General features: G+C 37.9%; 1 protein-coding gene across 2 annotated transcripts in view; it reads left to right on the top strand.

Moving 5' to 3' along the window:
• Positions 1–25,643, top strand: part of MYOM2 (myomesin 2) — a 90,801-nt gene that overhangs the window by 7,458 nt on the left and 57,700 nt on the right. For both annotated transcript variants that reach the window (XR_003573002.1, XM_027899568.1), the window contains exons 4-14: positions 825–944; positions 2,585–2,723; positions 2,900–3,057; positions 4,114–4,206; positions 13,435–13,523; positions 13,604–13,654; positions 13,938–14,102; positions 18,554–18,715; positions 20,553–20,694; positions 22,278–22,477; positions 23,147–23,200. Coding sequence is in view for 1 of the 2 variants with exons in the window: in XM_027899568.1 (XP_027755369.1) it covers positions 825–944; positions 2,585–2,723; positions 2,900–3,057; positions 4,114–4,206; positions 13,435–13,523; positions 13,604–13,654; positions 13,938–14,102; positions 18,554–18,715; positions 20,553–20,694; positions 22,278–22,477; positions 23,147–23,200 (1,373 nt within the window). In the remaining variant the exon portion in view is untranslated. The remainder of the gene's footprint in view (positions 1–824; positions 945–2,584; positions 2,724–2,899; positions 3,058–4,113; positions 4,207–13,434; positions 13,524–13,603; positions 13,655–13,937; positions 14,103–18,553; positions 18,716–20,552; positions 20,695–22,277; positions 22,478–23,146; positions 23,201–25,643) is intronic.

The raw sequence follows: 25,643 nt of genomic DNA, 5'->3' as shown, positions 1-25,643 counted from the left end.
CTTTCTTGAGATGTTGTAACATACCTACACCGACCTTTTAGCTTAGGATCTGTCCTGTTTGCTTTCTCCAAATTGAAAATTCTTCCTTTTAGGCTCAAATTAAAACTCTGACTTAAGAAAAATTGCCATGAAATCACAGAAAGTTTTTTACCCATTCTTCTATATGACATGGTGATATTCCTTCACCTGAAGCTGGCTATTGCTAGTTATAGTTTTTGTCATTCAGTTTCCTCTTTTAAACTTAAATGAAGGCTTACCCTTCTCATCTGAAATCTTAGAGTTTTAGCCACTAAATAAACATTCGTCATATTTCAAAGTCTGGAACTTTTTATCTTGATTGCTTCAGAATCAATGTTCTCCCTCGTCATTAATTAAGATATGCACCAAGCTGTCTAGCTTGTCCAGCTTCCCTTATGAAAGAGTTTATGGAAAAGGTTTTATGAAGTATAGAAAGGCAGGACTATTTAGAAACAGACATTGCTATGGGGATTCTTTGTGATTAGTGTATTAGACAGGCTGGTACCTTTGTGGTCCTCTGAAGTGCTATTATAGCACCTGAATGATTGAAGACTGAGATAAGTATAAATTTAATAGAGTGAAATAAAACTCCTAATGACCCCAAGTGACAGATGATGGGCATTAAGCTCTTGAAGGAACAGTGAAAATCAGCACCTAGTGCAGTCAGTGAGGATGCAAAGGTTTCTCACTGAACAGTGCTCAGTCATGGTATTCAGCTCATTCAGATCAAAGTAATTTCTTTGACTTTTTTGTGTTCATGTTTTACCTGAATTGCTGGGTTATAAGAATGTCTTTTATATTTGAAGGGCTGCTTCCAGGCAGGCTGCTTATTATGAATCATCTGGCTTGGGCAAAACAACTTGTAGACTCTGTGCCAGGAGGGCACGCACTTTGGCTCATGAAGCAATGCAAGAATCCAGGAAAAGGTAAAGCTCTGTTGGTCCAATCTGACCTGTGTAGTGCCTCTGTTCCCATTTAGTACTGCTCTTTTGCCAGGCCTCTTTTCACAGCTGACAGGACTGGAGGTTTCTCTATTACTGTTCTTCATTAATCTATTTTGGCTGGAACACTAAATGACTGAGTGTCACTTTCAATCTCATATTTCTACCCAGAGTTGTTCCCCTAATCCCTACTCTTACTCTTGAAAACAGCTTTAAAACAAAAATAGATTAGAATCCACCTGGTATCCAAAACTCATTTTGGACAGATATACTCCACTATTCCTAAATCTCTAATTTAGATCAATTTAAACTTTTTGAGTCCTTTCCTTAATATGAAGAGGGCTCACTGTTGTATCTCAGTTACAGCCTTGAGATGAAGTCCCACAGGAAATGGGTTGATGACAATATTCCTGTTAGCAAATTTGACCATTTCTGCTCTGCTATGTTTTACAGTGACTGCACCAAAGACACAGAGAAGGAATTCTGCATTGTTTGTAGAAAATGTGTTGTGAAAATCATATATGTCCATATGGTTCTAGCACTTCGGTTGTTTTGAAATGTATAACCTCCAAACATAATGTTTTAGGAAAATCAAATGATTTTGTATACTTTATTTTTAAAAACTATTTTAAATTTCATCACTATTAAAAAAATACATGGCACAACAAGACTGGTATTCCAAGTATCTTGAATTGGTACAAAGGAATATTTTTAAATGCCAGACAAATCATATCTTGATGTACTGTTCACTGAATTTCATGGAAGTTTTCTTACTTGGATAATACTTTCAGAGTCTTACCATATGCTATGTTGACAGACGTGTTAGAAATATCTGATATTCAATACCTTCTTTTGTCCTATTGGAGAGGGAAAGAATAACACAAGCTGTTTACTGAATCAGCATGAGTGAAGGAGATTGAGGCTAGCTCCTCCTAAAAACATTTATGAGTTTGGTTTTTTTTTAGGATTTCTGAAAAATCTATAGAGTTAGGTTTTCAGGGAACAACCTACAAGTTTCTTGCAAATATGATATTTTCCTGGTAATTTCTATAGTACTTTCTGCTCATCCTTGTCCAGGGACAGCTTTTTTTGCACACAGGAGTTCATCAAATCCTTGTGAAAGCCTTGATCTGTATCTTTCAGGTGAGGTCAGCTGATACAGCCGTGGATACAGCTAGCAGTGCTCTCAGGTTCTAAAGCTGAGTGTACAATGTAAGCAAGGCACAACTTTTACCAGGTGTGAACAGGCACAGAATACACCTTTACTTTTCCACCCTCTTGTGTCCATGGGAAGGAAAATTAGGAGTCAGAAGGAAACCTGGCCTGTTCCTGATCTCGATTACCAGAGAACTACGGCTGTGGGGTACTATGTCAGTGTGACCACAACAGATTTCAAGACCTGTAGCTATGGCACCACAAATACAGGGGGAAAGAAAATGAAGAGAATTCATATTAATTTCACATACTCTTTATTAGAATAGGCAGATAGATGCTAATAATAATTCCTAAATTAGATTTTATCCTACTGATATGATTTCAGAGCCCTCAATTGCTTAATATGCACAAGTGACAAACTTAAAGCTTCTTATTCGTTACTCTTACCTGATTTTTTTCTTGTCCTACAGGACTCATGAGCAAAAGTCTCATTCAAGTGATGAGAAAAGAATCCGTTTTGCCAGTGAGTTGTCTGCTTTGGAAAAAGAGATTCACACAGCCAGGCACCGTGCTAGAGAACATCTGGATAAGCTTGCTGTGCAGAGGATGGTACCTACTGAATCTTTTTGTTCCTATTCAAACATGATTTCAAGATATACTGAAATTTAGGCCTGTGCTTCACATATGAGTAGTGATTTAGCATCTTTTTGTGGATTTAAGGTTAGATCTTCTAACCCATTTTAGTCTGGTACCAGATGCTTCTCTTCTTTTCCTGTGTTTAATAGGTAGAAGAAAATATGGCACTGGAAAGGCATATTCTAGAAGAAAGTATAAGTCGAGCTCCTGAAATCCTAGTGCGCCTGAGGTCTCACACTGTCTGGGAAAAGATGTCTGTGAGTCTTTGCTTCACTGTACAAGGATTTCCAACCCCTGTTGTACAATGGTAAGAGACTGGCCTTTCCTAGCCCTCTAAAAATGTTGCTAAGCTTTTTTCATTTGAAAGTTATGCCATAACTGATAAGTGTCACATACATAATGGCTATGTTAAATCCCCTTTATAATCCTCATAGATGTGCTGGATTGTAGCAGTTGATACTGCATGTGAAGGATTGGGAGGACAACGTGCTGAATGGCCCTGTGCAATGTGAGAAGCAAACTCAAGTATTTCAGAAGGCAGACAGTGGAAGGCATTCCAGTCTTTCTGGCCATTGAGTTCTCTGATGATGAGTATCAAATGACAAAATACAAAAAGCTCACAGGCTACTTGCTAAGCCTGGATAATTGCGCACAGCACCATTGTTGTCATGAGCTGTATCTATGGTCACTTTGTGTTAACTTCTGTTGAGGTGGACATAAAGGTAATATCCTTGCAGCTACCCTCCTCTCCAGACAAGTGCTGTCCTGTGTATGTGAGAGCTGCAGACACAGTTCTGTTGCTGCTCACCTTGTTTGTGCTGAAGTGCAGTACTGTGAGCCGAGAAAAAGTTTGCTTCCCATCTTGTGTCAGGACTAGCAGACTTGAAAGTTCAAGTCACATGCTATCTTCTCTCTGCTTCTCTGCTCTTCTAGATTGGATACACATCTTCTCTTTCCACTTCCTTGCTGCAGTAATGGTCCTCCTTTTACTTCATGGCCCAATATGTATCTATCCATACATCCTGGAAAATACTTCATGCAAGTAGAGAAGACTCAGACGACTCAGATGATAGTAAATCACAGAATCATAGAATCATATGGGTTGGAAAGGACCTCTGAGATCATCTAGTCCAAACCTTGATCCACTACCACCACAGTTACTAGACTATGGCACTAAGTTCCACATCCAGTCTCTTCTTAAATACCTCCAGGGATGGAAAATCCACCACTTCCCTGGGCAGCCCATTCCAACGCCTGATTGCCCTCCCTATGATATCTGGATCCACAGATCTACCAAATGAATGAATAGTTACTGATATTTATGAGTTTTTATATGAGTATTTATTTTTTTCTTGATTCTCAGGTACAAAAATGAGGAATTGATTACTCCTGCAAGTGATCCAACAAAGTACAGAATTGAAAGCAAATATGGAGTACACGTGTTGCATATAAACAGGTAATCGTTCTGGGAACACAACGGATTTTTTATACTCTACACAAAGTATTTTATATCAAATACAATTAAAAATTCACATAAAGGCTGAAAGAGAATTGTTAAGTTCAGCACACTTCTCTGTTGTTACTCACATTTAGGCTAGAGAAGGTTCACTGAGTAGCTGAATAATAGATTATGACAATGAAATGAAAAATTAGATATTTGTATTCATTAACTCCAGCAACCTAAAAGATACAAAAGAAGAGGCAAGTAGCTAAAAGTAGATGAAAAGAAAAAAAGTTCCTTGTTTAATTAGAATTACATCTTCTTAGCGTGTTATTGTCATGATGAAGCTTCTTAAGGTAAGCAAAATTGCACCTGGTCAGGGCAAGAGTACACAGTGGCATTAGTTTTTTATCTCCTTTATTTACTTTTTTTTCTCCTTTTGTTTTTGTCTTCCAAAAAGTAAGGAACTATAATTTTTTTAGAAGTTATAATGGAATTAATTTTATTTTTTTCAAAATGTTAACCTTGTGATATAGAACATGCCTGGGTAGAACAGCTTCCCAAAACTAATCCCATGCTTCCCTAAACAATTGAAATATTGCATGTTACATGTGACTTGTTGTCAGCTTTTTAAAAAAATATGACACCCCCCCCAAAAAAAAAAAAATTACGATATTACTGTGGTATTCAAAAAGAAAATTAATATCTAGAGCAGAGACACAAAACCCTCCTTTTAATTTCTCCAGAACATGAGCATCAGCTGTGCTGAAACAGCTGAAATATTTTTGGCTAACACTTGGCTGGCCAAACATTTAATCTTCTACCCTGCCTCCATCTGTCAGGAGTGGAAGCAGCCATGAATACAGCTTTGTGGCATTAGTACAGAAAATAAGTGCATCATTCCTTCTGCTTTTGGGAAAGACTACTTGTCTTTGTCATCCTACAGCCAAGTCCAGCCCAACTGTCAACCTTTTCATAGCTCAGGATGAGAGAAACATATCTCTGTACAGAACCTGGCAGAAAGAATCACTAAGTTGTTGCTTCCTGAGGGATGCTTCTTAGATACTCATTCTACCCCCAGGCCATGGCTAACTTGCTAACTGCTCTCTGTATACACTAAACCTATCAACACTGCTAATTCTTCCACCAACATTACTTTTGAAGATAAGAACAGGAGGTTAGAAGATAAAAACAGGTTGTCCTCTTGCAATCCTCTCCCTCTCAGCAACAAAAATGGAAAATGCTCTCCTTTGTCTGGATGTGTGTGAGCGCCAATCAGGAGATGAAGCTTTGGTCATTTCCTGATGGTGAGTGACTGCGACTGTGTCCCTTGGTTAGCATCCGGAAGGAACTGCTTGGTGAGCCCAGATGCCAGTATGTAGGTTCCTTTGTGACATTTTGGGAGTCAATAGCTTTCAGAAGAAATGAGAATCAGCGCTATGCTTCTTTCTGAACATCTGTAACCATCAGGCTGAAGGGTACTAATGGCATCCATCCCCTTGGTGCCTTTTATCTCTTTTCTCTGCTTGGTTGTCAGTCATGTAGACACTGTTGACAATCAGCTTTGGAAGTATTCAGACCTAGCCATATTTTAGACATGTTCACACATACCACAGAGTCATTTCAGGTTCCCACACGCACCCATCATCAACATCTGCTTAGTAGTCCCAGACCCAAATGTATTCATGCAGACTCCTTCATATTCAACTGAGCTCCCACCTTCAGAGACTGTTGCTCCATTTCTCTTTCATTCTGTCTCACAGTGTGTGGTCTTATTGCCACATAAAGATTCTTGGCTGCTGTCCCCCAGATTTCCCTTCTCCACCAGGGGATTGTTTTATAGGGTTTATTTAGTTAAATTTTCTAATGCAAATTTTTTTCTTTATTGATATTTTATTATATATCGGAACTTGAACATCAGCTGTACTTTCTGTCCCCAAGAGACAAAATGAACATGCAGGAAAGGGGAGAACATTTTGTTAGTGCATAATGAACATTAAGTGTACCTTGTATTGAAAACAGTGGATGTACAGGTAGTGGTTAAAATATATAAATTATTAATGTTTTTATACAAATCTGTATCAATTAACTCTGGATCTTCCGCACATATATTAGTGCACTTCTATTTTGTATTTTACAAATAATTTGCTTTTCTGAGAGGTGGAACCATTGGGATTTTCTTCCTATCCAAGTCTGTGCTCTTCTCAGCTGTTCATATTAAAGTGCTGAGCTGCATGACATCTGATCCATAGCTGCTCAGAACAGCCTTGGAATTTCTTGGCTACCTTTCTAGCACTTCAGCAAAGCTCAGGGAGTGAAATTTTTCCTTCTTATGCAAGTGTGATATTTATTCCAAAGAGTATTCCCTGATCCCAGTGGAAACATTCCTAAGGCAACGAAACCTTAACGTCACCTTGTTGTCTCAAAGTAGTAACAGGACACTATTTCATCCCCCACTGTTTGCAGTCCTCCAGGACCTATGAGCCTATACAGTAACCAGATAATTTTAAATTCTCTGTCTCATATTTTTATGATTCTCTCTGCTCAATTTACCACATTTTCTGCATGCATTCAGTGCTATTATTATCATATAGTCTCTCATTTTTGCTCTTTTTAGACTCGTTCAAAGGGGAGCTTGAGCTCAAGATCTCCCCTGAGCAGTAAAGAAGAGAGATTTGGAGTTTAATTCTATTTTTTGCACATCTCATAGTTATAGAAGAAATGATATGCATTGCGGTAGTGGTTCGTCCCATCTTTCATCTCGCATCTGATAGGTGATTAGGAGGAGACTGTGAAGAATCCTTGGAGGGAAAGCTACTGGCAGTTGAAATGATTCATACATATCTGAGAATGTGAGAGTTTGTTTAAAATATATTTCTTTATTCCACATAATTTAAATATGGAGAAGCACATAATACAAGGTTTCTATGTCAGAAGTAGTCAAGATAAGAATGACCCATTGCTTTATAGCATAGCTGAAAAATATTTTCTGCCTTAGTGTATATCTTAATAATTAAAAATCATAACCTTTTAAAGTTCTTAGTTGCTGATACTTGCTTAGAACAGGTTTGGGCTTTTTCTGTTTCTTTGTTTACTGTGATGCCTTCTTAAATGAATCACTTAACTTTACTCAACTGTGAATGACTATGACTGCTTTCTGCTATGTTGACTGGCACACAGAGAGTAGAGCAGCTCCTGCCTGGAGCTTTTCCTGATCCCCACCCCTCACTGAGCAGGAGGATGACCTGAGCTGGACCGTAGAAGGAGCAGGGAAGGACATCTGACTTTCTCGAGCACTTTCAGTGTGATGTGGTTGCACAATCTCATATATACAGGACTCAAGGTTTGGCACTATTTTGTCATTTATTAGGGCCCTCTTCCTTCCCTGTTTAATAAAGGTACAGCTTAGGCTGTGCATATAATTGTAGCAGAAAAGGTTTGCAGCTGCATTAGCAGAATTGTGTGGCAGAGCCAGCAGAGTGCAGTGTAACACCTGCTGGCAGCAGGCAGAGCCAGCCCTCAGACTCCTGTCCTCAGCACCATCAGCACTGCTTCAAAAAGAAAAGCTTAAAAATTGAATGAACCTTCTCTTCTAACTATTGTCATTTAACAAATGACACTGTGCAGTCAGTACAGTGCTATTTTAGTTTGATTAGGCACAAAAGGCTTGAGATGATTTAATCTGGAGAGGGAGAGAGCTAGGCTTGCCCTTTCTCCTGCTGTAGGTGGAGGCAGAGCAGAGCAGAGACGCTGCGGCAAAGACAGTCCCCTGGCGTGGCCTGCAGAGCTTTTGAACTGTGCAGAGTTGATGGGTGATAAACTGCAGCTCCGTGAGTTTTGCAGGTATGCAGTAGAAGTGAGTGTATAGGCAGGAGGAATGGCGTACTGTTCTTTCCTTGCTGAAATGCAATGAGCCCCCAGATAAAATGGTCTGTGACCTTCTGACCTCTCAGTCACAGCTGCAGTAGCTGGGAGCTTGAGGAAGTGGCTGCCTCATAAAAAGGGTCCCCTCTTCCCTAAATACAAAATCCCAAAAGAATCAGATTCAGTCTGACTGGAGAACCAGCACATATGATGGCAATACTGTAGAGTATATCAACGTTTTGATGTCATATAGCTTTAACATGGAAAATCTTGCCATTTGGATTCAAAGGAAGCATTTTTAACTCTACAATTTACCATGTACTGCCTCCTGTTCTTGACATGCACTGAATTGTGTTCTAATTCAGGTAAAAATGCTATTTCATCTTAACTCCTGTGTTTAAATCTATGCTAGGCAAATGGATGAATATATGCATTTTAAATAGATGTATCTGCCTGGGGAATATTACCCGCACAAACATTAGCACTTCAGAACCTCATGTGGATTCAGAGCAATTTAATTTTCACAAAAAGTATTAGTATCTTGGGACAGATATAGCTCTGCACTCACACTTCATGCTATCTAAATGTACTCTATGCATATTTTATCTGACCTTTGCAAAGGTTGGAAAACACGTTCTCCATCATGATGTAAAAGTAACTGTTAGAGGAACCACACCTTGCCTCCCGGGTACTCCAAATATAAGTATCTAAATGGTCTTGACTCAATGCACTTTACAGTGCAAGTTAGGAAATCTACGGGGGTTAGCATACCGGGAAATAAAAAATTTCCAGGATAATCCTCAATCTGAGCATTATCTGGCACAAAAGGAAGATCAGAACCTTATGTAATTTGCCATCCTGTCCAACTTTCTTCAGAGAGGGTATTAAACAAATGTACTCTCTAGCTCTTACTCACAAACTCCCTTCCAATACAGGATTTAAAGGCATTTCAGTAAGGACTAGGCTATCTAAGATGGTTTATGTCTCTCCTGGAGTGTCAGGTGAGTGATGATAGCAAAGAATTGTAAATTGCTTTCAAAGCAGCATCCTCTAGAAAATGGGTAGAGTTGTTACAATCTCTTAAATAGGAGAAAGTGCTTGGCCTGTATGTTCATCATAATTGTAAGTACCTCATTTCTCTTCATAAAAAACCACGGATATTGTAAGAGTGTGGTCACGTATTTGGTCAGTTACTTCTTTCTTTTGTTCTCCCTGAGCAAATTAACTATAATCCTATTACTAACTTTTGTCAAATATTTTCTTTCAGATATTGAGTTTCTTTGGCTAAAGATATAACTTTTTGTGACTCTCCTGTCTGTTCTAGAGACATTTAGGATCATATTCTGTTTTCTTTACCTTGGACACATCAAAACCAGAAAGATCTCATGAAGAGATGTGTTTTGCTGATCCTTAGGAGAGCAAAAGTATGGGGAGGGGATTGAGATAAGCACAGATATATATCCATTTGAAAAGTTAGTTAGGTATCTGCCATTCTGCTTCTCTATTTTATGGAAACAACTTTTCAGTTATTACACCTTTAAATTTCTGACACTTTGAGTGGTCTAGAACAATCTGGGATCTCGTGTTAGTTCATAATATCTGTTTTTCTAGTTTCTGGATTATTTTTATACCACCTTTTGTTTAACAATAAATTGCTCTTTAGATCCTAAATCCTGTGTAATTCTTACAGAAATGAGTTGTTTTATCAGTTGTTTTGATGGAAAATGAAGCCAACACTGACAGCAGATGATGACAGGTTTAAAGTGAGATCTAATTAGTGTCAACCTCAGTCAAGCTATGCTGATTTTTTGTCTGTTGTCAACACTCCATAGCAGCAACAAAATGTTAAGGAGCAGTTAATTTGGAGTTGACAGAAGCAAATGCTTTGTTTATATGAGGGAATGTTCTACTACAGCAATGGTGATGTAATGTTCATCACTCAGTTATGAGATGGGTGCTCTAATGCTGTCTAATTCATGTACAGCCCAGGGATGGATCAGCACCTCATCAGCAAACCCAGCAGGACATGTAGGTGGTAGGCAGCCAATGGGCACCTCTGCAGGTCTTTAGAAGGATGGTGAGTGGGCTGAAGGGCAGGAAGCCTTTACAGGGCATTTATCTGGGGACAAGGCCTGCAGGGCATGCTACAGCATATACCAGTGCTTAGGAAATGCACTCCTGGGCTCTGCCTGGCACAGTAAATTAAAGACATTCTCTGCCACAGTGACCTACTGACATGGGATAGACTAATTCTTTCATCCTTCAGGACAGGGCTGTCAGACATCCAGGCTGCTTTCTGGAAAAGTTCCCTCGCTATCTCCTGAGCTGTGTGTGGGAATCCTTTTGGCGAGCTGGAGCACACCAAGGCATGCCAAGGGCTCTTCTAACACATCAACACTAGAGTGATCACGATCCAGTTTCTGGGGACGAATGATCTAACGCTGTTTAATTTACTAATACGTAATATGTGTTATTAAATATACTATGTACTATATAGTATATTTATACGTTATTTACTGTATATTCTATATATAGATCCTTAAATTAGGGATAGAGTGCAGAGCAATGCCAATGTCTTACAGTTCTGAAACAGTTAATCAAAGAAAAGCCCTGCTTGTAAGAAATGTTTGAACTGTTTCATTTGCTGGTAACTTTTTATATTATAGCAAGACATTGTACTGGGCTGTGGTAAATTCATGAACTATATACATTTCAGTATAGAGACATTATAACATGCTGTGGGAAAAAAAGCCTGTGCTGCAGTTTTACATTGTTTTTTTGGCATTTTTATTACACAAGTGTTAATAGTGTGAAACTGAGATAGAAAAAATGTTCTTCTTTTAAGAAGTGCAAAGAAGTGCTGTCAAGTCTGACAGCTTTAAAACAAGTACAGATTCAGTTAAGCTTTATATAGATCTGTGAACAGGTATTGTAAATTTTAAAAATTCTTCATAAAAACAAATAAAGAAAAAGTCAAATAGCATACAGCCCAGAGAGTAGTGCTGAATGAGGTTATATCCAGCTGGCAGCTGGTCACAAGTGATGTTCCCCAGTACTGGGGCCACTTCTGTTTGATATATTTTTCAGTGACCTGGACAAGGGGATCAAGGGCACCCTCATTCAGTTTGCAGAAGACACCAAGTTGGGTGGGAATATTGATCTGCTGGAGGGTAGGAAGATTCTGCAGATGGATCTGGACATGCTGGACCAATGGGTAGAGACCAATTGTATGAGGTTCAACAAGACCAAGTACCAGGTTCTGTCCCTTTGGTCATGACAACCCCATGCAGAGCTACAGGCTTGAGGAAGTGTGTCTGGAAAGTAGCCTGGTGGAAAAGGGCCTGGGGCCTGGAAGTGCTGGTTGACAGCCGGCTGAACATGTGCCAGCAGTGTGCCCAGGTGGCCAAGGGGACCAATGACATCCTGGACTGTACTCCTGTACTTGGCCCTGGTAACGCTGTACCTTGAAACCTGTGCCCAGTTCAGGGCCCCTCACTACAAGAAAGACACTGAGGTGCTAGAGCATGTCCAGAGAAGGGTAGTGGAGCTGGTGAGGGGTCTGGGACACAAGTCTGATGAGGAGCAGCTGGGAGAGCTGGAGTTGTTTAGCCTGGAGAAAAGGAGACTCAGGGGAGATGGTATTATTCTCTGTAACTATCCAAAAGGAGGTTGTAGCCAAGTGGGGGTCAGTTTTTTTCCCAAGTAACAAGAGACAGGATGAGATGAAATGGCCTCAAGTTGTGCCAAGGGAAGTTTAGTTTAGATATTAGGAAAAATTTCTTCACCAAAAATGCTGTCAAACATTGGAACAGCTTTCCCAAGGGAAGTAGTGGATTCACCATCCCTGGAAATGCTCAAAAATGTGTAGATATAGCCCATGAGAACATGGTTTAGTAGTCTAACATGGTGCTAGTGCTAGGTTGAAGGTTGCGCTTGATGATCTAAGAGGTCTTTTCCAACCTTAATCATTCTATGATTCTATTATTTCAACTCTTATAAATTGATTTGCAGACTTACTGTGCCTGTCTGGACTGTAGTATGGATTCCTACCCAGCTGCAGGCTTTTTGGTAATGTGGCCTCATCTTAGGCCTAACCACTAGGTCTTTGATAATAAATTGTGTGATAAACTTTGTATTTTATTGCTTTATTTTGTGAAATATGTGGTTGAAGAGTTGCCTTGAGGAGGAGCTCTTAGACCAGTAAATTTAGAGAGATAAATCTCAATTTAATAGAACTTTGATCAAGTTGTGTTTAAGCCATCACAGTACAGATAGTATCATTTTTATGATATGATCATGTCCAGAATGCATATATTGGTGCCAGATGTGCCTGTGACAGACACTACATACGCTGAAATTGACATCTTATTATGTAATTTACATAAAACACCTGCACATATTCCTTCTCCCACACCTGGGGTATATGACCTCTTAGAAGACAAATGAAATCAGAATTTCATCCCTTTCATCTGGCAGTTGCCAAGAAGATACAAATTTGTTCTTCTTAGGGGAAGCTAAGTGAATGCATGCACAATATTGTATCTCATATTTGAAAATTTTTGAGTAGCCTCCATTATATATACTACTAAATAAACTATTCCTGGTGGACTCCATTTTAAATAAGAAAAGAACTGGAGCATCAAAGTTTGTACCTATATCTTGACATCTGGCCACATATCTGCTAATGTAATGTCCTCTTCAAGGAAGTATGTAGTAAGTGAGACAATCCATCACTGGGTCTTAGTTTACATGAAGTAACTATTTTTTGCTTTGCATTTGTTTATATTGTCCTTACACAATAAATGTTTTTGGTTTTGTTTTCTGGCTAAAAAATATAACAAACCATATAATTTATAAACAATTTTGATCAGTTTTCCTGTTATTATTTCCACTGGACTAAGAGATATGAGAGACACAAAAAATACCAGTATCTGCCAACTGGGAATATCCATAGAAGGAGGAATTTCTGCAAGCATCACATGTACTTTTTTTCCATGTGTCTTTCTTAAAATATGTGGCAGAAGGGCAAGATGGATTAAGGAAGAAGGTTACATGCAGAAAAGGAATAGCCAGACCGGCATTCTCCAGCTATCTCCTTTTGATCATTCTTTAAAGGTCATTTCCAGTTTGCTCAAGTTAATGCACCCTGCACACTAAGCTGTGATAAAACTGCAGTTAAGAACAATAGTGTCTTTCTGATTGTTTTTCATCAGTGTCTTGCACTGTGTGACACCCGCAAAGAGCTTTATACACTTCACTTACCGGTAAAGAGCTTTATACACTCTCCTTAGATTGACATAGCTTAGCTTGTAGTATCAATCATTAGGAGAATTTTGATTTGCTTAAATAGACATCTGATTTCCTCCTTCCCTTTTTCAGAGCTGACTTTGATGATTCTGCTACCTATTCAGCAGTTGCAACAAATGTTCACGGTCAGGCATCAACTAATTGTGCTGTGGTTGTGCGAAGTAAGTCCTACTTCATAATTAAAACAATAAAGAAATATAATGCTCATGCCATTGGATGTTTACTGTATGTTTATTTATAGGGTTCAGAGAGGATGAAGAACCTCACCCTGCTGGAATAATGCCCTTCCACTGTAAGCCTTTTTTTCTATTTACTTAGATAATTTATGTACTCTTTTCAGAGTAATGTTTTACAGATGAGAAAATTGGATACAACTTACTTCTTCTGACTTTGTTTTCTAAGCATTCAATTACATTAGGAGTTGTTGCATGACGCTCTTGCTTTTCCATTTGAATTTCTAGATGAGCGTTGAGTATAACAGAAAGCTCCATCTACTGTTCAGATCAGACGGTAATCTCTTTGTGGCAGGTACAATTTACTTTTACTCAAGCATGCTTTCATTTTCTCACTCATAGTGCCCCTCTCATATGAAGTTTGCTTCACCCACATTGATGTCGAGTTTCTGGAGAAGTTTGGACTCACCTTTGCAACTGAAGGTGAAACACTGACCTTGAAGTGCTCTATGTTGATCACTCCAGAGTTGAAAAGACTACGACCTCGTGCTGAATGGTATAGAGATGGTAAGTTAGTACACTGAATAGAAGCTACCCATAAAATGCTGGAGGAGACCCTGAGGAGACAGGTCAGACTTAGAACATCATATTCTCATAGTTAAGTTTGGAATAGAGCAAACAAATATCTCTAGCTAGAATTCCTATATGTGCATTTTCAATTAAATGACAAGGTCGACATTTTCTTGAGCCCACCTTTACAGCAACAGGGGGTAACCTCATATTATCTCATAACACCAATATTTATCATATTTACTGACTAGGCAGAGATCCAAACTCAGTTCTCAGGTTTGACCATGATTTACAGTAGAATACTCTGACCACTGAGCAGAAGGGTACTCACAGGGCAGTAAATTGAAGTCTGAACTACTGAGGTAAAGACATGGGTCTCCACTTTCATCTTGCTCCAGTGTTTATTGTGAGTTTTATATTAAAATCACATAGTTAGGGAATACTTACAGAAGCCAGGCCTGATACACATGCCTTTGGTCTACTGTTTATGTGTCATGTTGGTAGGTCTCTTTCCTTGCCTCTCTTGTCAGTGAAAAACTATGTCACACCAAGTGAAGCAGGAAGTGCTGAAAATAACATCACCAAACATATTGTATGCTCGGGTGGATGGTACACAAACCCTGCATGACTAGTGTTTGTTCACTGCACCAGAAAAGGATTTTAAAACATAAAACTAGCTACCTGGAGTTTAATGGATAGCAACCTATCATAGATATTTAGCTCACTGCTTTTCACCATCTCTGTGTAAGATTCTAAAATAATTATTCTGCCTGAGGATTTAAGGAAAGCAGTGGTTATTTGTGAATCATAGAATCATAGAATCAAATGGGTTGGAAAAACCCAACCCTTGATCCAACACTGCTGTGGTGACTAGACCATGGCACTAAGTGCCACATCCAGTCTCATCTTAAAAACCTCCAGGGATGGTGAATCTACCATCGTCTCACTGAATGGTGAGAGTTTTCCCCAAAGGGACCACATTTGAAAATGATGGCCTCCCAAGACTGATATTTGGACAGTGATAAATAAACTAAGAAATGACAGTAAAATTAGTAAGACAAGAAAAGACATGAGAATTCAAGATTAGGAAAATCAGAATAAGGATGCTTTTGTTTCTGCTCATTATGCCTTTTGCTTCATCTCCATTATAGTTTTACATAGATTCACATGTGATCCTTCAGGAAATAAACTGCTACTTACTCTTCCATTCCTATTTATCTATTACTGTGGATACTTTATTGTGATGGAACCATTAAATGCTAGTAAAATAAAAAAAAAATAAAATAATAAAAATGAATTTTTTTTTGGCTAGTGAATAACCTAAAATCTAAGGCTCATCCTTGAATCCAAATTCTGTTCCCATTGCAGTGTACAGGGATTTCACTGTACATTTTAGAATATTTAATCACTATAAATAATCACTCACCTCATTCTGAAATGAGCCATCATTTTCAAGGGTATCTTTACTTTGTCTCCTACTGGGTGCATTTTCTCAATGTACCAAGCCTCTCAAATGCTGGGTTTGAAACTGCAGCCCTGAAGAACTGCTAATTTTCAATGGATGCCCGATATTGTTCCACTTTTCATCAAACATGGATTTTTCTTGCGTTACAGATAGGTGAGCAAAAGCTTGTTGCCCTTTCTCTTTGTGTCTTTATAATGCCAAGATAATTTCCTCTTGATATGTAAAAAAATTATGCGCTTTGTTTCCCCCCTTTCTTTGATTAAGTTTACCTTCCTTGTGAAAACCTGAGATGAAAACTTGGTCTGTTTAAAGCCAATAGGTTTTCATTCCGTTATTCTACATATGTTACATGAAATAAGGCATTACAAACAAGCTTAGATGTGTCCTTCATTACATGCGCATGGATCACAATATTTCCAAGAGGTGTACAGGTGCATCAACTCACAGAACTTGTTCCCAGACACAGCAGGAATTCATGCACTACGAACCTTTGTTGTATGCTACAGTTCCCTGTGTTGAGTCTCTTGAGAGCTGGAGGCAATGCATAAATGTAAGCCATGAGAAGGTCAATAATTTGTTTAATATCATGTGCTTTAGGCATTTTGGTTCTTTTGAGAGACAATATTTAATTCTACTCTTGCATTAAGACAAACTGCATTTTTTCTGTATTTTTCAGTTAATGTTAATTAAATAATAGCAGCTAAAGCCCTCAGATGGATATGTATGATTTACTTCTAACAGTTATACACAGGAGAAATATGTGTTTATCTGGCATAAATAAGCTTCACGCTAGTGAGCCTTATTGGGGATCTCTGCTAGACTCCTAGGGACATATAATTCAGCTGAATCAAATCCTCTAAAGTGATTTGGGATTTGACAAACATGAATATGATGTCTATTATTCATGACTCACTTATAACAATTTAAGATACTGAAAGAACAAGTTAAGATACTGATCCTAAGTCAAAATAATACTTCAGTAACCTGTATCTTATCTGGATATGACTTCAGCTGTTAGTAGAAACTTTCTGTTATTGATCTCTAATGTAATATAAACACTATAAAGCTATATGCACCAGCATTCTGCAGCCATTTATACTGCAATCTAGAATAAAACAATTGACTTCAGAGGGAAAAATCAGAGAGTGAAAAATTTAGCAAAAGTTTAAGAAGAACAAAATACAGGATGAGAAGAAGTTTCAGTATGTAGTAGTTCCCTTCTCATTGTATGAACTTTCCTCAGAATAATGTATTAGGGAAATTATCTCATGTACTGAAAATAGCATGTGAGGCTTGAGACCCACTGCCTTCACGGGTTATTAGTCTCCTGCAGATTTGTCCTTTGGTAAATTCTGGGAGAAGTTACAGAGCACAACACATGATTAAACTGTGAATTCGAGTGCAATAGTAAGAACTTGTAATATTATTGTGATGACAGGTATATGAATACTTTCTCTATTAGAACTTCTAAGCATGTTTGTGGCCTCCAAAATTTACTCTTATTATCTTCCTAGAAAGTCATTCCTCCAGGCTGCATTAGGAAAAGAGAGCATCTGCTGAGTTCTGGTGGGTCTTTGGCCTTGTGTCAGGAAGGAAAGTTTTTCTGCTCTTAACCAAACACAACTGCCTCCTCAGTTTCTGATCTTAGGTGCACATAAAGCATGGAAATGGATGATTCTGGCCTTAATAGATATTACAGGCTTGCTTACAATTTCTTTATGTTCAAACCATGGTGGGTACCATTCCATTCAAGTTTGGATTCTAAATAAGTGACCTGCTTTTCAGAGGTGGTTTTCAGTTTTTTTTCTTCAGGGTTTTACACAGATCTCATGCATTGGTTAAAGGTTCTAGGGGAAGATCTTTTCTAATTTGGTGTAAAATACTTCATGTCTCTCTACACAAAGTCTGAGTACCGTTGTGACATGCATGAAAGAAAGGGGACACTTGAATTTTCCAGGTAAGGATCTCAAGTTTAAGGATCTCATGGGAACGAACGTGATTGAATCTACCTTGTGAGCTTCTCATAAAACAAATACATGCTTGGGTGATTATGTAACTGTAAATTTTAGCAGTGTGTCTTCCAGATGCTTTATTGTCTGAATATGTGCCATTTTTTATACCTTCTTATGCAGTTCAGTTGGTAGGTGGGAAAACTGATTCCTTTGCAATTGTTTGAGTGTCTCTTCCAAAATGTATTTAAGCAATAGAATAATAGGCATTCATAGATATTCAGCTCTTTTAAATACAATTCTGTTGCATTGATTACAAGAAATTAGTATGTAATAGGTCTTAGGGAGTTAAAAATCAAAAATAAACCAATCAGTTATTAAAAACGATGATGTGAGAAAGTCTCTTGACTAGCATTAAATTTCCTGTTCATTTTTTTACTCTGGTTTCACTAAGCAATCAGATTAATCTGCATTAATCACGGGTCACCACCTCTCACCTTAGAGAGATTTAAATTTAATTTTATTCACTGCTCAACAGGCATGCCTTCAAATTTTAAGTTTGGTATATATTTATAGCAGTCTTCAGATCAAACTAGAATCTAGTCTTTAGTCTTTAAATTCAGAGGAAGAAATTGAGTAATCTGACATTTGACCTGAAGAGGAAGCAACACTTATTAAAAATGAAATAAAATTCCACACTGCATTCATTATAGGGTATGGTAGATTTTCATGTTTTTGTTTCTAAATATGGATAATATTTTTCTCTCTCAGTGTATTAAAAATTATAGTGATGGGAATTATTCTGTTGGCACTGCATATGTGTCTTAGGCCTCATGTTCTCTAAAGTTCACTGACCGAATAAGTTTAGAGAGATGCAAATAACTCTCTGTAGAGTTTTCATAGCGTCAGAGCACTATCACTCTGAATAAAACTGGCATAAATATTACTTTGTGTCCCTGATTAGCAGAGGACTGCACTAGGACACAGGCTGTTCTGGCTGCACAGTAACATACCTGACGGGTCTTCTCTTCCAGACGTGCTGATAAAGGACTCCAAGTGGACAAAGCTATATTTTGGAGAAGGCCAGGCAGCTCTTTCCTTTACTCATCTCAACAAAGATGACGAAGGTTTATACACCCTGCGCATGGTTACAAGAGGTGGAATCAGTGAATGCAGTGCATACCTGTTCGTAAAAGGTAAACTTTTAATCTGTTTCTTGAGGAGAAATGAAAAAGAACAGTATAAAGGTCAGTTTTATTAAACAATGTAATGACTGAAGTACACGAGAAATCCAGCCCTGTGGTATTTCACAGTAATTTGATTTGTATATAGTAGTCTGTACTAGAAAAAAAGAGTCACCTTACATGAATGGGGAGCTTCAAGAGGAAAATGCCCCTGAGGACATTTTGTTTCCTGAAGAATCGGAAAAACCATTATTGTGAAGAAACAACTTGTTTCTTTTTTTGCAATCTCCTTTTCTGGTAGGAAATAAATATCTTTGCATAATATCAGCGCTTGTTGTGATGATTTTAGCTTTAGAGATTGGAAACTAGGAATGGGCCTTGAGAGTGTGTGCAAGACAAAGCAAAAGAAATATTCCCACCACTATTCTAGTTACAGTCATGTCAGTAATGAGAAAAAAGAAGCAAAGTAAAAAATTAGCTCAATGAGAAATACAGGTTTCACAAAGGGATGTAGATAAAATGAGGTAAATCTATTAAAATATAATAAAGGTCAAAAAATCCTATTTTCAAGCACAGCTCCAGTGAAGTGAGAATGAACCTCTACATGGGCCTGTGAGCAGAACTTAGTATTCATGTTCATATTTTTTTCATTGAAAGATGAAAATATCTCTTGGTGAGCTGTTCTTTCACTCTCTTAAATATATGGGGCAACATCCTTGATGGTGGCAAACAGGAAAAGCCTCACTTAAACCATTGTAGCCATTGTAGCTGTATTAATTTTAGACCTTATTTTTCTTGGAAGTGCCATCCAGACTTGTGTGGGATGGAGGGGCATGAATGTTTTGTTCAAGAGGTTGAGCTTCCTCACAGGACTTAGTGAAAGAGCTTCTTCAGCTTTGCAGTATGTCTTGAAGAAGCCACTCTTCCACCCTGATGTCATTGGAAACAATTTGCTAAAGCTTTCTATTTCAAAGTTACCTTCTAAGAAACACAATGCCCTGGTGAAGACCCACTAAAATTTAATAACTTTCTTAGATGTTTTTGTTGTCAATTTTTGGTACCTCTACTGTCCATTTTATACTGTTTGATCCCTTTGCATGCACAGGGCCCTGGACTTGAGCTATGTCCTCTGGAGTCTCTAATGTTTTCCGTTGGCCATTCTCTTGACTTTTTTTATGTATGCTGTGATTTGATACTGACCACAAACTACTTCACAACTAATTATGATTAGACTCTATAAATTTAGACTCTATACAGGGTGGTTTCTTTGAAGGGAGAAAACTTTACCTATTAGCAGATTTCATTAGAAGTTGGGAGTCCACATCACTCAACATCTTTCAAAATGAAGCCACAGAAGGGTATCTTAAAAGTGGAACACTGATTATTTATGGCTGTTGGTATTGTAAACTATAAGCAAAAAAATAGCATTTCAAAATGTCCCAGGAGTCTGCAAATATTTTATTCTTTAAGAAGTTTATTTTCCTCAGCTACATGTTCTTTACTGAATAGCTTGGTCTCATCAGTAACACACTGAGCCACGGCTTTCAGTGTGACAGAGCATCAAAAACACATGTGTGGGTTAGGATTTTAATTCTCATGAATTGTAATAGATGACTGATGCCTAAACAGCTTTTCTGTCCTCAAAAATATCCCTGAACATTTTTATCTATATGAGTATATACACATTATGAGTATATACTACATTTTTGCAGTGAATTAGTATGTCATGAAATCTTTGGGCTTCAATTGGTATGAACAAGCATCAAATTAAAATGGAAATCTTCCCTTTATGATGTGTTTCAGAGAAGTCAGGGTCAAAACTGATTTATTTTTTTTTTTGGTGGTCCAGATGCTGATGCCTTGATCCCAGGAGCACCGGGGGCACCGATGGATGTTAAATGCCATGATGCCAACAGAGACTATGTAATTGTTACCTGGAAACCACCAAACACAACCAGTGAGAGCCCAGTCATTGGATATTTTGTTGACAAGTATGTAAACATTAGGATTTATTTAATTTTGTTAGTTGCCAGAAACATGTGTACACTGAAGAGAAAAGAAATTAGCATTATATCCTTCAATGCATGTGTTCTTTAGATATATTTTTACAGACTCTTGGCACTGGAACTCAGTTACACACTGTGTTAAATTACTAGATTGTTTCCTGGCAAATTTTTAGGCCAGATGATCTAATGCTTTCCCAGGCAATTCTGGGCACAGTCTGGGAGTTAGCAGGGGCCAGAGGCCATTTCAAGTAATCATTTGCAGGCAGACACATTTTATCAGACACTTAAAGTGTTCAATAGTATGGATGTGGGCGAATCAAGGAATGAGCCCTGGCAGTATTTAATTTTTAGAAGTGAGAATCCATGGTCATCTTGAGTTAGATTTAGTCTCTGTAATCTGTATACTGCAAAAGCTGAAACCTAGGAGTTATTACATTATCTTTTTATTTCTGTCTTTAATGTAGTACATCAGAGGCTCAAGGCCTGGGCTCCCAGGAGCTGGTAGTTTAAATCAGAATGGCAGTCTTCTCTCCTTCAGCCAGCTTTGCATTTTGCTGGGGTTTCAGCTCAGTGCAGGCACCAGAGAACAGGGGATCCAAGCACTGTTTTGCATGTCTCTTCCACTGAAGTGCACATTTGCTCCTTGCAACCAGAGCAAAACACCTGACCTTTTCGTCTGAAACTGTCTGCAAAAACATTGCTGAAATGATTCCATAATCTATACTACTCTGCACTTAAAAGTAACATTTGCAGCCCATTGCTATTTGTTACCCTGGTAATTTGGTCTAGTTCAGTGGTAACTGTCTGGAATTGCTGGAAAATGTTGTTTTATAAATGGTAGTCAGTATGAGGAAATTAACTTGAGACCTGGGGACTCAGGTCTCTATATCCAATTTGTGTAGTGCATAGATTATAGGAGTATTTCACCTATTTTGTGTATAAGGTAGTCAGATGTGCCTTTTGACATGTTGCTTGGATTACTGTAGGGCCGAAGAGCCCTTGATCATGACCCTTTTTTTCCTGGTACTGTCAGTTCAAAAGGCAATCTTCTACACCGAAGTTTATAGTAGTAGGACACAAACCATATAGGTACACACAAAGAAGCCGGTATAGGGACATCACTCTGCTACTTGATGAGTTTACAATCTGTGGCCCTATTATTTTGGGAGGAAGAGGCACAAAGATGTTTGCTTGATAATATGACAAGGAAGAGATGAAAAAGATTAGGTGAATATTGCAATTTCACTATGTTCTGTGGAGATGTATTTTAAAAATAAAAGTGATTAACTTATTATTTTTCGGACAAGGAAGAGAAGCAAACAGAAGGAAAGCAGAGAGATTTGAAAAGACCAGAAACTGTGGAAGTAAAATGACCTTTGTTTTATGAAAAAAATATGAACAGGGTGGGAACTGATTGTCTGATCAGAAGAGTGTAAAATACGTGTGACTTTTGTTAATGAGGTCTATGGTTTAGTTCCTCAATTTAGTGAGGATGACTTCTGTGGTGTAGGATAGTGCATATTTATTGTGAGATGATACTGATAAATTCTGCCTTCTGCTATTCCAAGATGTGAAGTAGGTTTGGAAAACTGGGTCCAGTGCAATGATGCTCCTGTAAAAATCTGCAAGTATCCCGTGACTGGTCTTTACGAAGGACGGTCTTACATATTCCGTGTGAGAGCAGTGAACAGTGCTGGCATTAGCAGGCCTTCTCGAGCCTCTGAACCAGTTGCAGCACTTGACCCTGCTGACCTGGAGAGAACACAAAGTAGGTTATGCATGGCTAAACAGATGCTGAATATTTGATCTTCATTTTTTAAATATTTATTTAAGATTCTCTTTGCTTAGCTAACCTAAGGAGTAGAGTTAATGTCTTCCTTTTATTGAATATCTTTTTACAGACTGCAAAGTAGCCTTGCTCTGGGGAGTAGTTTTATTGATTTAGTCTTGTCCTAAACCCCTGTGCAGATTCTGTATATCACACCTTCTGTTTTTTGTGTTCCTTTTAGTCAGAGGGGAATTAAAGTAGTTCAGAACACTGCCACAATATTTTCTGTGAAATCTGAGTTGAATATGCACTGTTTCCTTTATGCATACTTTATGTATGTGTGTATGCTTTGCTCTTCATGTAACACAAGTACAGCTCATGATACAATTGTTTACTAATCTGCCCCAGAATCAAACCCATCTACTGTTTCTATGACTCTTGCTTTTTAGCACACCTTTAAATAGTATGGCCTTATCAAGCTCTGTTTTCCTATGAAAGTTAATAAATCAGTGTACAACTTTGAGTTTACTGCATCTGGAGAAAGATTTAAAAATGACAATATAGAAAAGGAGGTATATAGGCTTTTGAATAGGTGGTGAACAGCAACTTGCAGAATTTGTAAATATACTAAACTAATTCAAGAAACTAATTGAATATTTTGATTAACAGCTATTCATGTGGACGAAGGGCGAAAGATTGTGATCAGTAAGGATGACCTTGAAGGTACGTAGTATTTCTACAATTTCAGCCCACCTGCTTATGCTCCAGGATTTTAGCATTATAATTAGAAACATAGCTTGGAAAGAAATCCAGCTAGTGAGTTAAGTCTTTATAGTAATAAATAAAGACAGATATTTTGGCTTGCAAGGCTGAGAGAACACAATGGAAGGTGAGGTTTAGAAGGACAGAGAACATCACATGCTCAACAGTACAACTTTCATTACATTTTGGCAGCATGTCCTCACCTTTTTGCTTTAGTGCTAAGCTGAGTTTAAAAGCATTTGATTGCCCATATTTCCCTTCTTCTTATCCTTCTGGCAGCTAAATATAGGTTCTTTTAGACTGGTTTTGATGATCTGAGCAAGTTATTGTCATTTTCGTAAAAATTTATGCATTCTATCTCAATTCTTTAATTAATATAGTTATCTGAATACAAAGGTTGTTCTTAAAGTTAAGGTTATAGACTAAATGCTCTTTTTCTTCAGGAGAACTGGAGAGATCACTGCCAACTTTTGAGATAAAGTCTGAATTTTTTCTGATTTTCTTTGTTTCCCTATGTGGTGATTTGTTTTTTCGGCTGTAATAATGATCTTCTTCACACTTAAACTGTCAGAAATGTTAGTTGTAATGGCTCAGCAGTAAAGAAAGAGTCTCTCTGCTCTCATCCACAAAGGTTAAAATGGTTATAAAGCTGTAACTCCAATAATAACACAGTAAAAGAGAAACCACCTGAGAACAGGTGTAGTTTGAAGGAGAATCAGACATTGAGTGGCTTCCCCAGTGCATGGACAGGACAGATGAAGTTTCTCTATTTTTACAATGATATCCTAAATGATATGACATGGGTATTATAGGATCAGAATCAAATTAGAAGATCAGATTATAATTGTCTTACTTGTTTGGCTTCACAGAATGTCCTCCTGCTCTCAGGATCACCTGAGAGTTATCAGAGGCAGTAAATGGCCAGTGCGGCACAGGCATAAATAAGGATAGTTGGATTTCTGTAGAATGAATGAGCGTATTCAGTAAAGGAATATGAATATCCAAATACCACTGCTTATAGAGATCATTATTTTTATCTGCAAGATTGGAGACTATTTCTGAAAGAGTGATCTCATAGATCACAAATGGTTTTCCTATTTAGTGCAGGATGATGTTCCATTCTGAGGGAGCAGGCTGTACCATCATGTTATATCATTACAAAGTATGGCAGCTTTGTTTTTTTTCAAGAATGGAAGAAAACTTATTGAGATTTAGTTGTGTAAAACCACTTGGAAACCTTTTGACTTTATACTGTGAAGAATTATTGTAATTTTCTTGGCTATATGTTGGCAATTTTGTCTTAAAATCAGCTAATACATGTGTCTTTCTTAAAGAAAAAATATGGTTGTAGGAAATCAAACATAGAAAGCATTGGCAGAAATAAATTTTCATTGGATATGTCAGTTTGCTTTAAAAAAATCTTGTTTTGATTGGGAAATGTATATGATGAAATAACATCACTGTACATTTTGAGCCTGGTTCATTCTACAGATGCTTATAAACTGTTAAAATACTACTTCCACAATTTAGAGACTATTATTGAAATGTTTTTTTCTCTTTTTTAATGTCAAATCTTGAACATTTAAAGGATATATGCTCTTTGCTAGCCTAAGAAGTAGAAAAATGTACCTTCAAAGAACAAAGCTTTTTGCTTTCTCTCTCACAAGCCATAAAAATAAAATATTTTTAGGTGTCTGCTGAGTTGCTTTTTCTGACCTGTTATCAGGAGGAAGCTTCTTCAGTACTGTGTAGCTATGCCTGTGTAGTGGTCCTTCACAGGTCTGAGCCCCTCCTATCTCGTGCTGTTTTACACCATTGTAATTCCTCGGATTATGAAACTGGCTTTTTCTCACAGTGCTGTGGGTGAGCAGGACCACAAAGGGCCATGCAGAATTTCTGCAGCCTGGCCTAGGGCAGGCAAGTTCTGCCTGGCATTCCTGGTAACCCTGCAGAGTGAGTGAGGAGAGGAGCATGATTAGACCACACTACCTGTTGGAACCACCAGAGGGCTCATGACATATTTTTACGTCTCTGAGTCACAGGTTTTACAAGTGCTTTGGACGATACAGCTGGTAATACCATCATTTTACAGGATACATTGCTAATAGGTTCTACTCCTTTTTCTACTTTCCTCTTTGTTATAAAAGTGTTTTTCTCCCTATTGTACTTCCCTTCCAGATATTTTTTCTATTCTAATTTCTCATAGTAATGCTTTAGATTCTGGTTTTTGATCAAAAACTCTCATCTTTGCACATAGGGAGTAGGTTTTTTACCAGCAGATCAAAGTAATTCCGTCATGATCAAAGAAAAAAACGTAACAAATGCACAGATTTTCAGGGGGCATATTTAACTTTTATTGGAAAAGTAAGTAACTAGCTATTAATACTGGAGTTATTATTTGTAA

This window comes from Empidonax traillii, unplaced genomic scaffold (genome assembly GCF_003031625.1).
Source record: "Empidonax traillii isolate 1590-97213 ecotype Southwest subspecies unplaced genomic scaffold, ASM303162v1 scaffold676:size484234, whole genome shotgun sequence".
In the NCBI taxonomy this organism is placed as follows: domain Eukaryota; kingdom Metazoa; phylum Chordata; class Aves; order Passeriformes; family Tyrannidae; genus Empidonax; species Empidonax traillii.
This window is presented reverse-complemented; position numbering and strand designations above follow the sequence as displayed.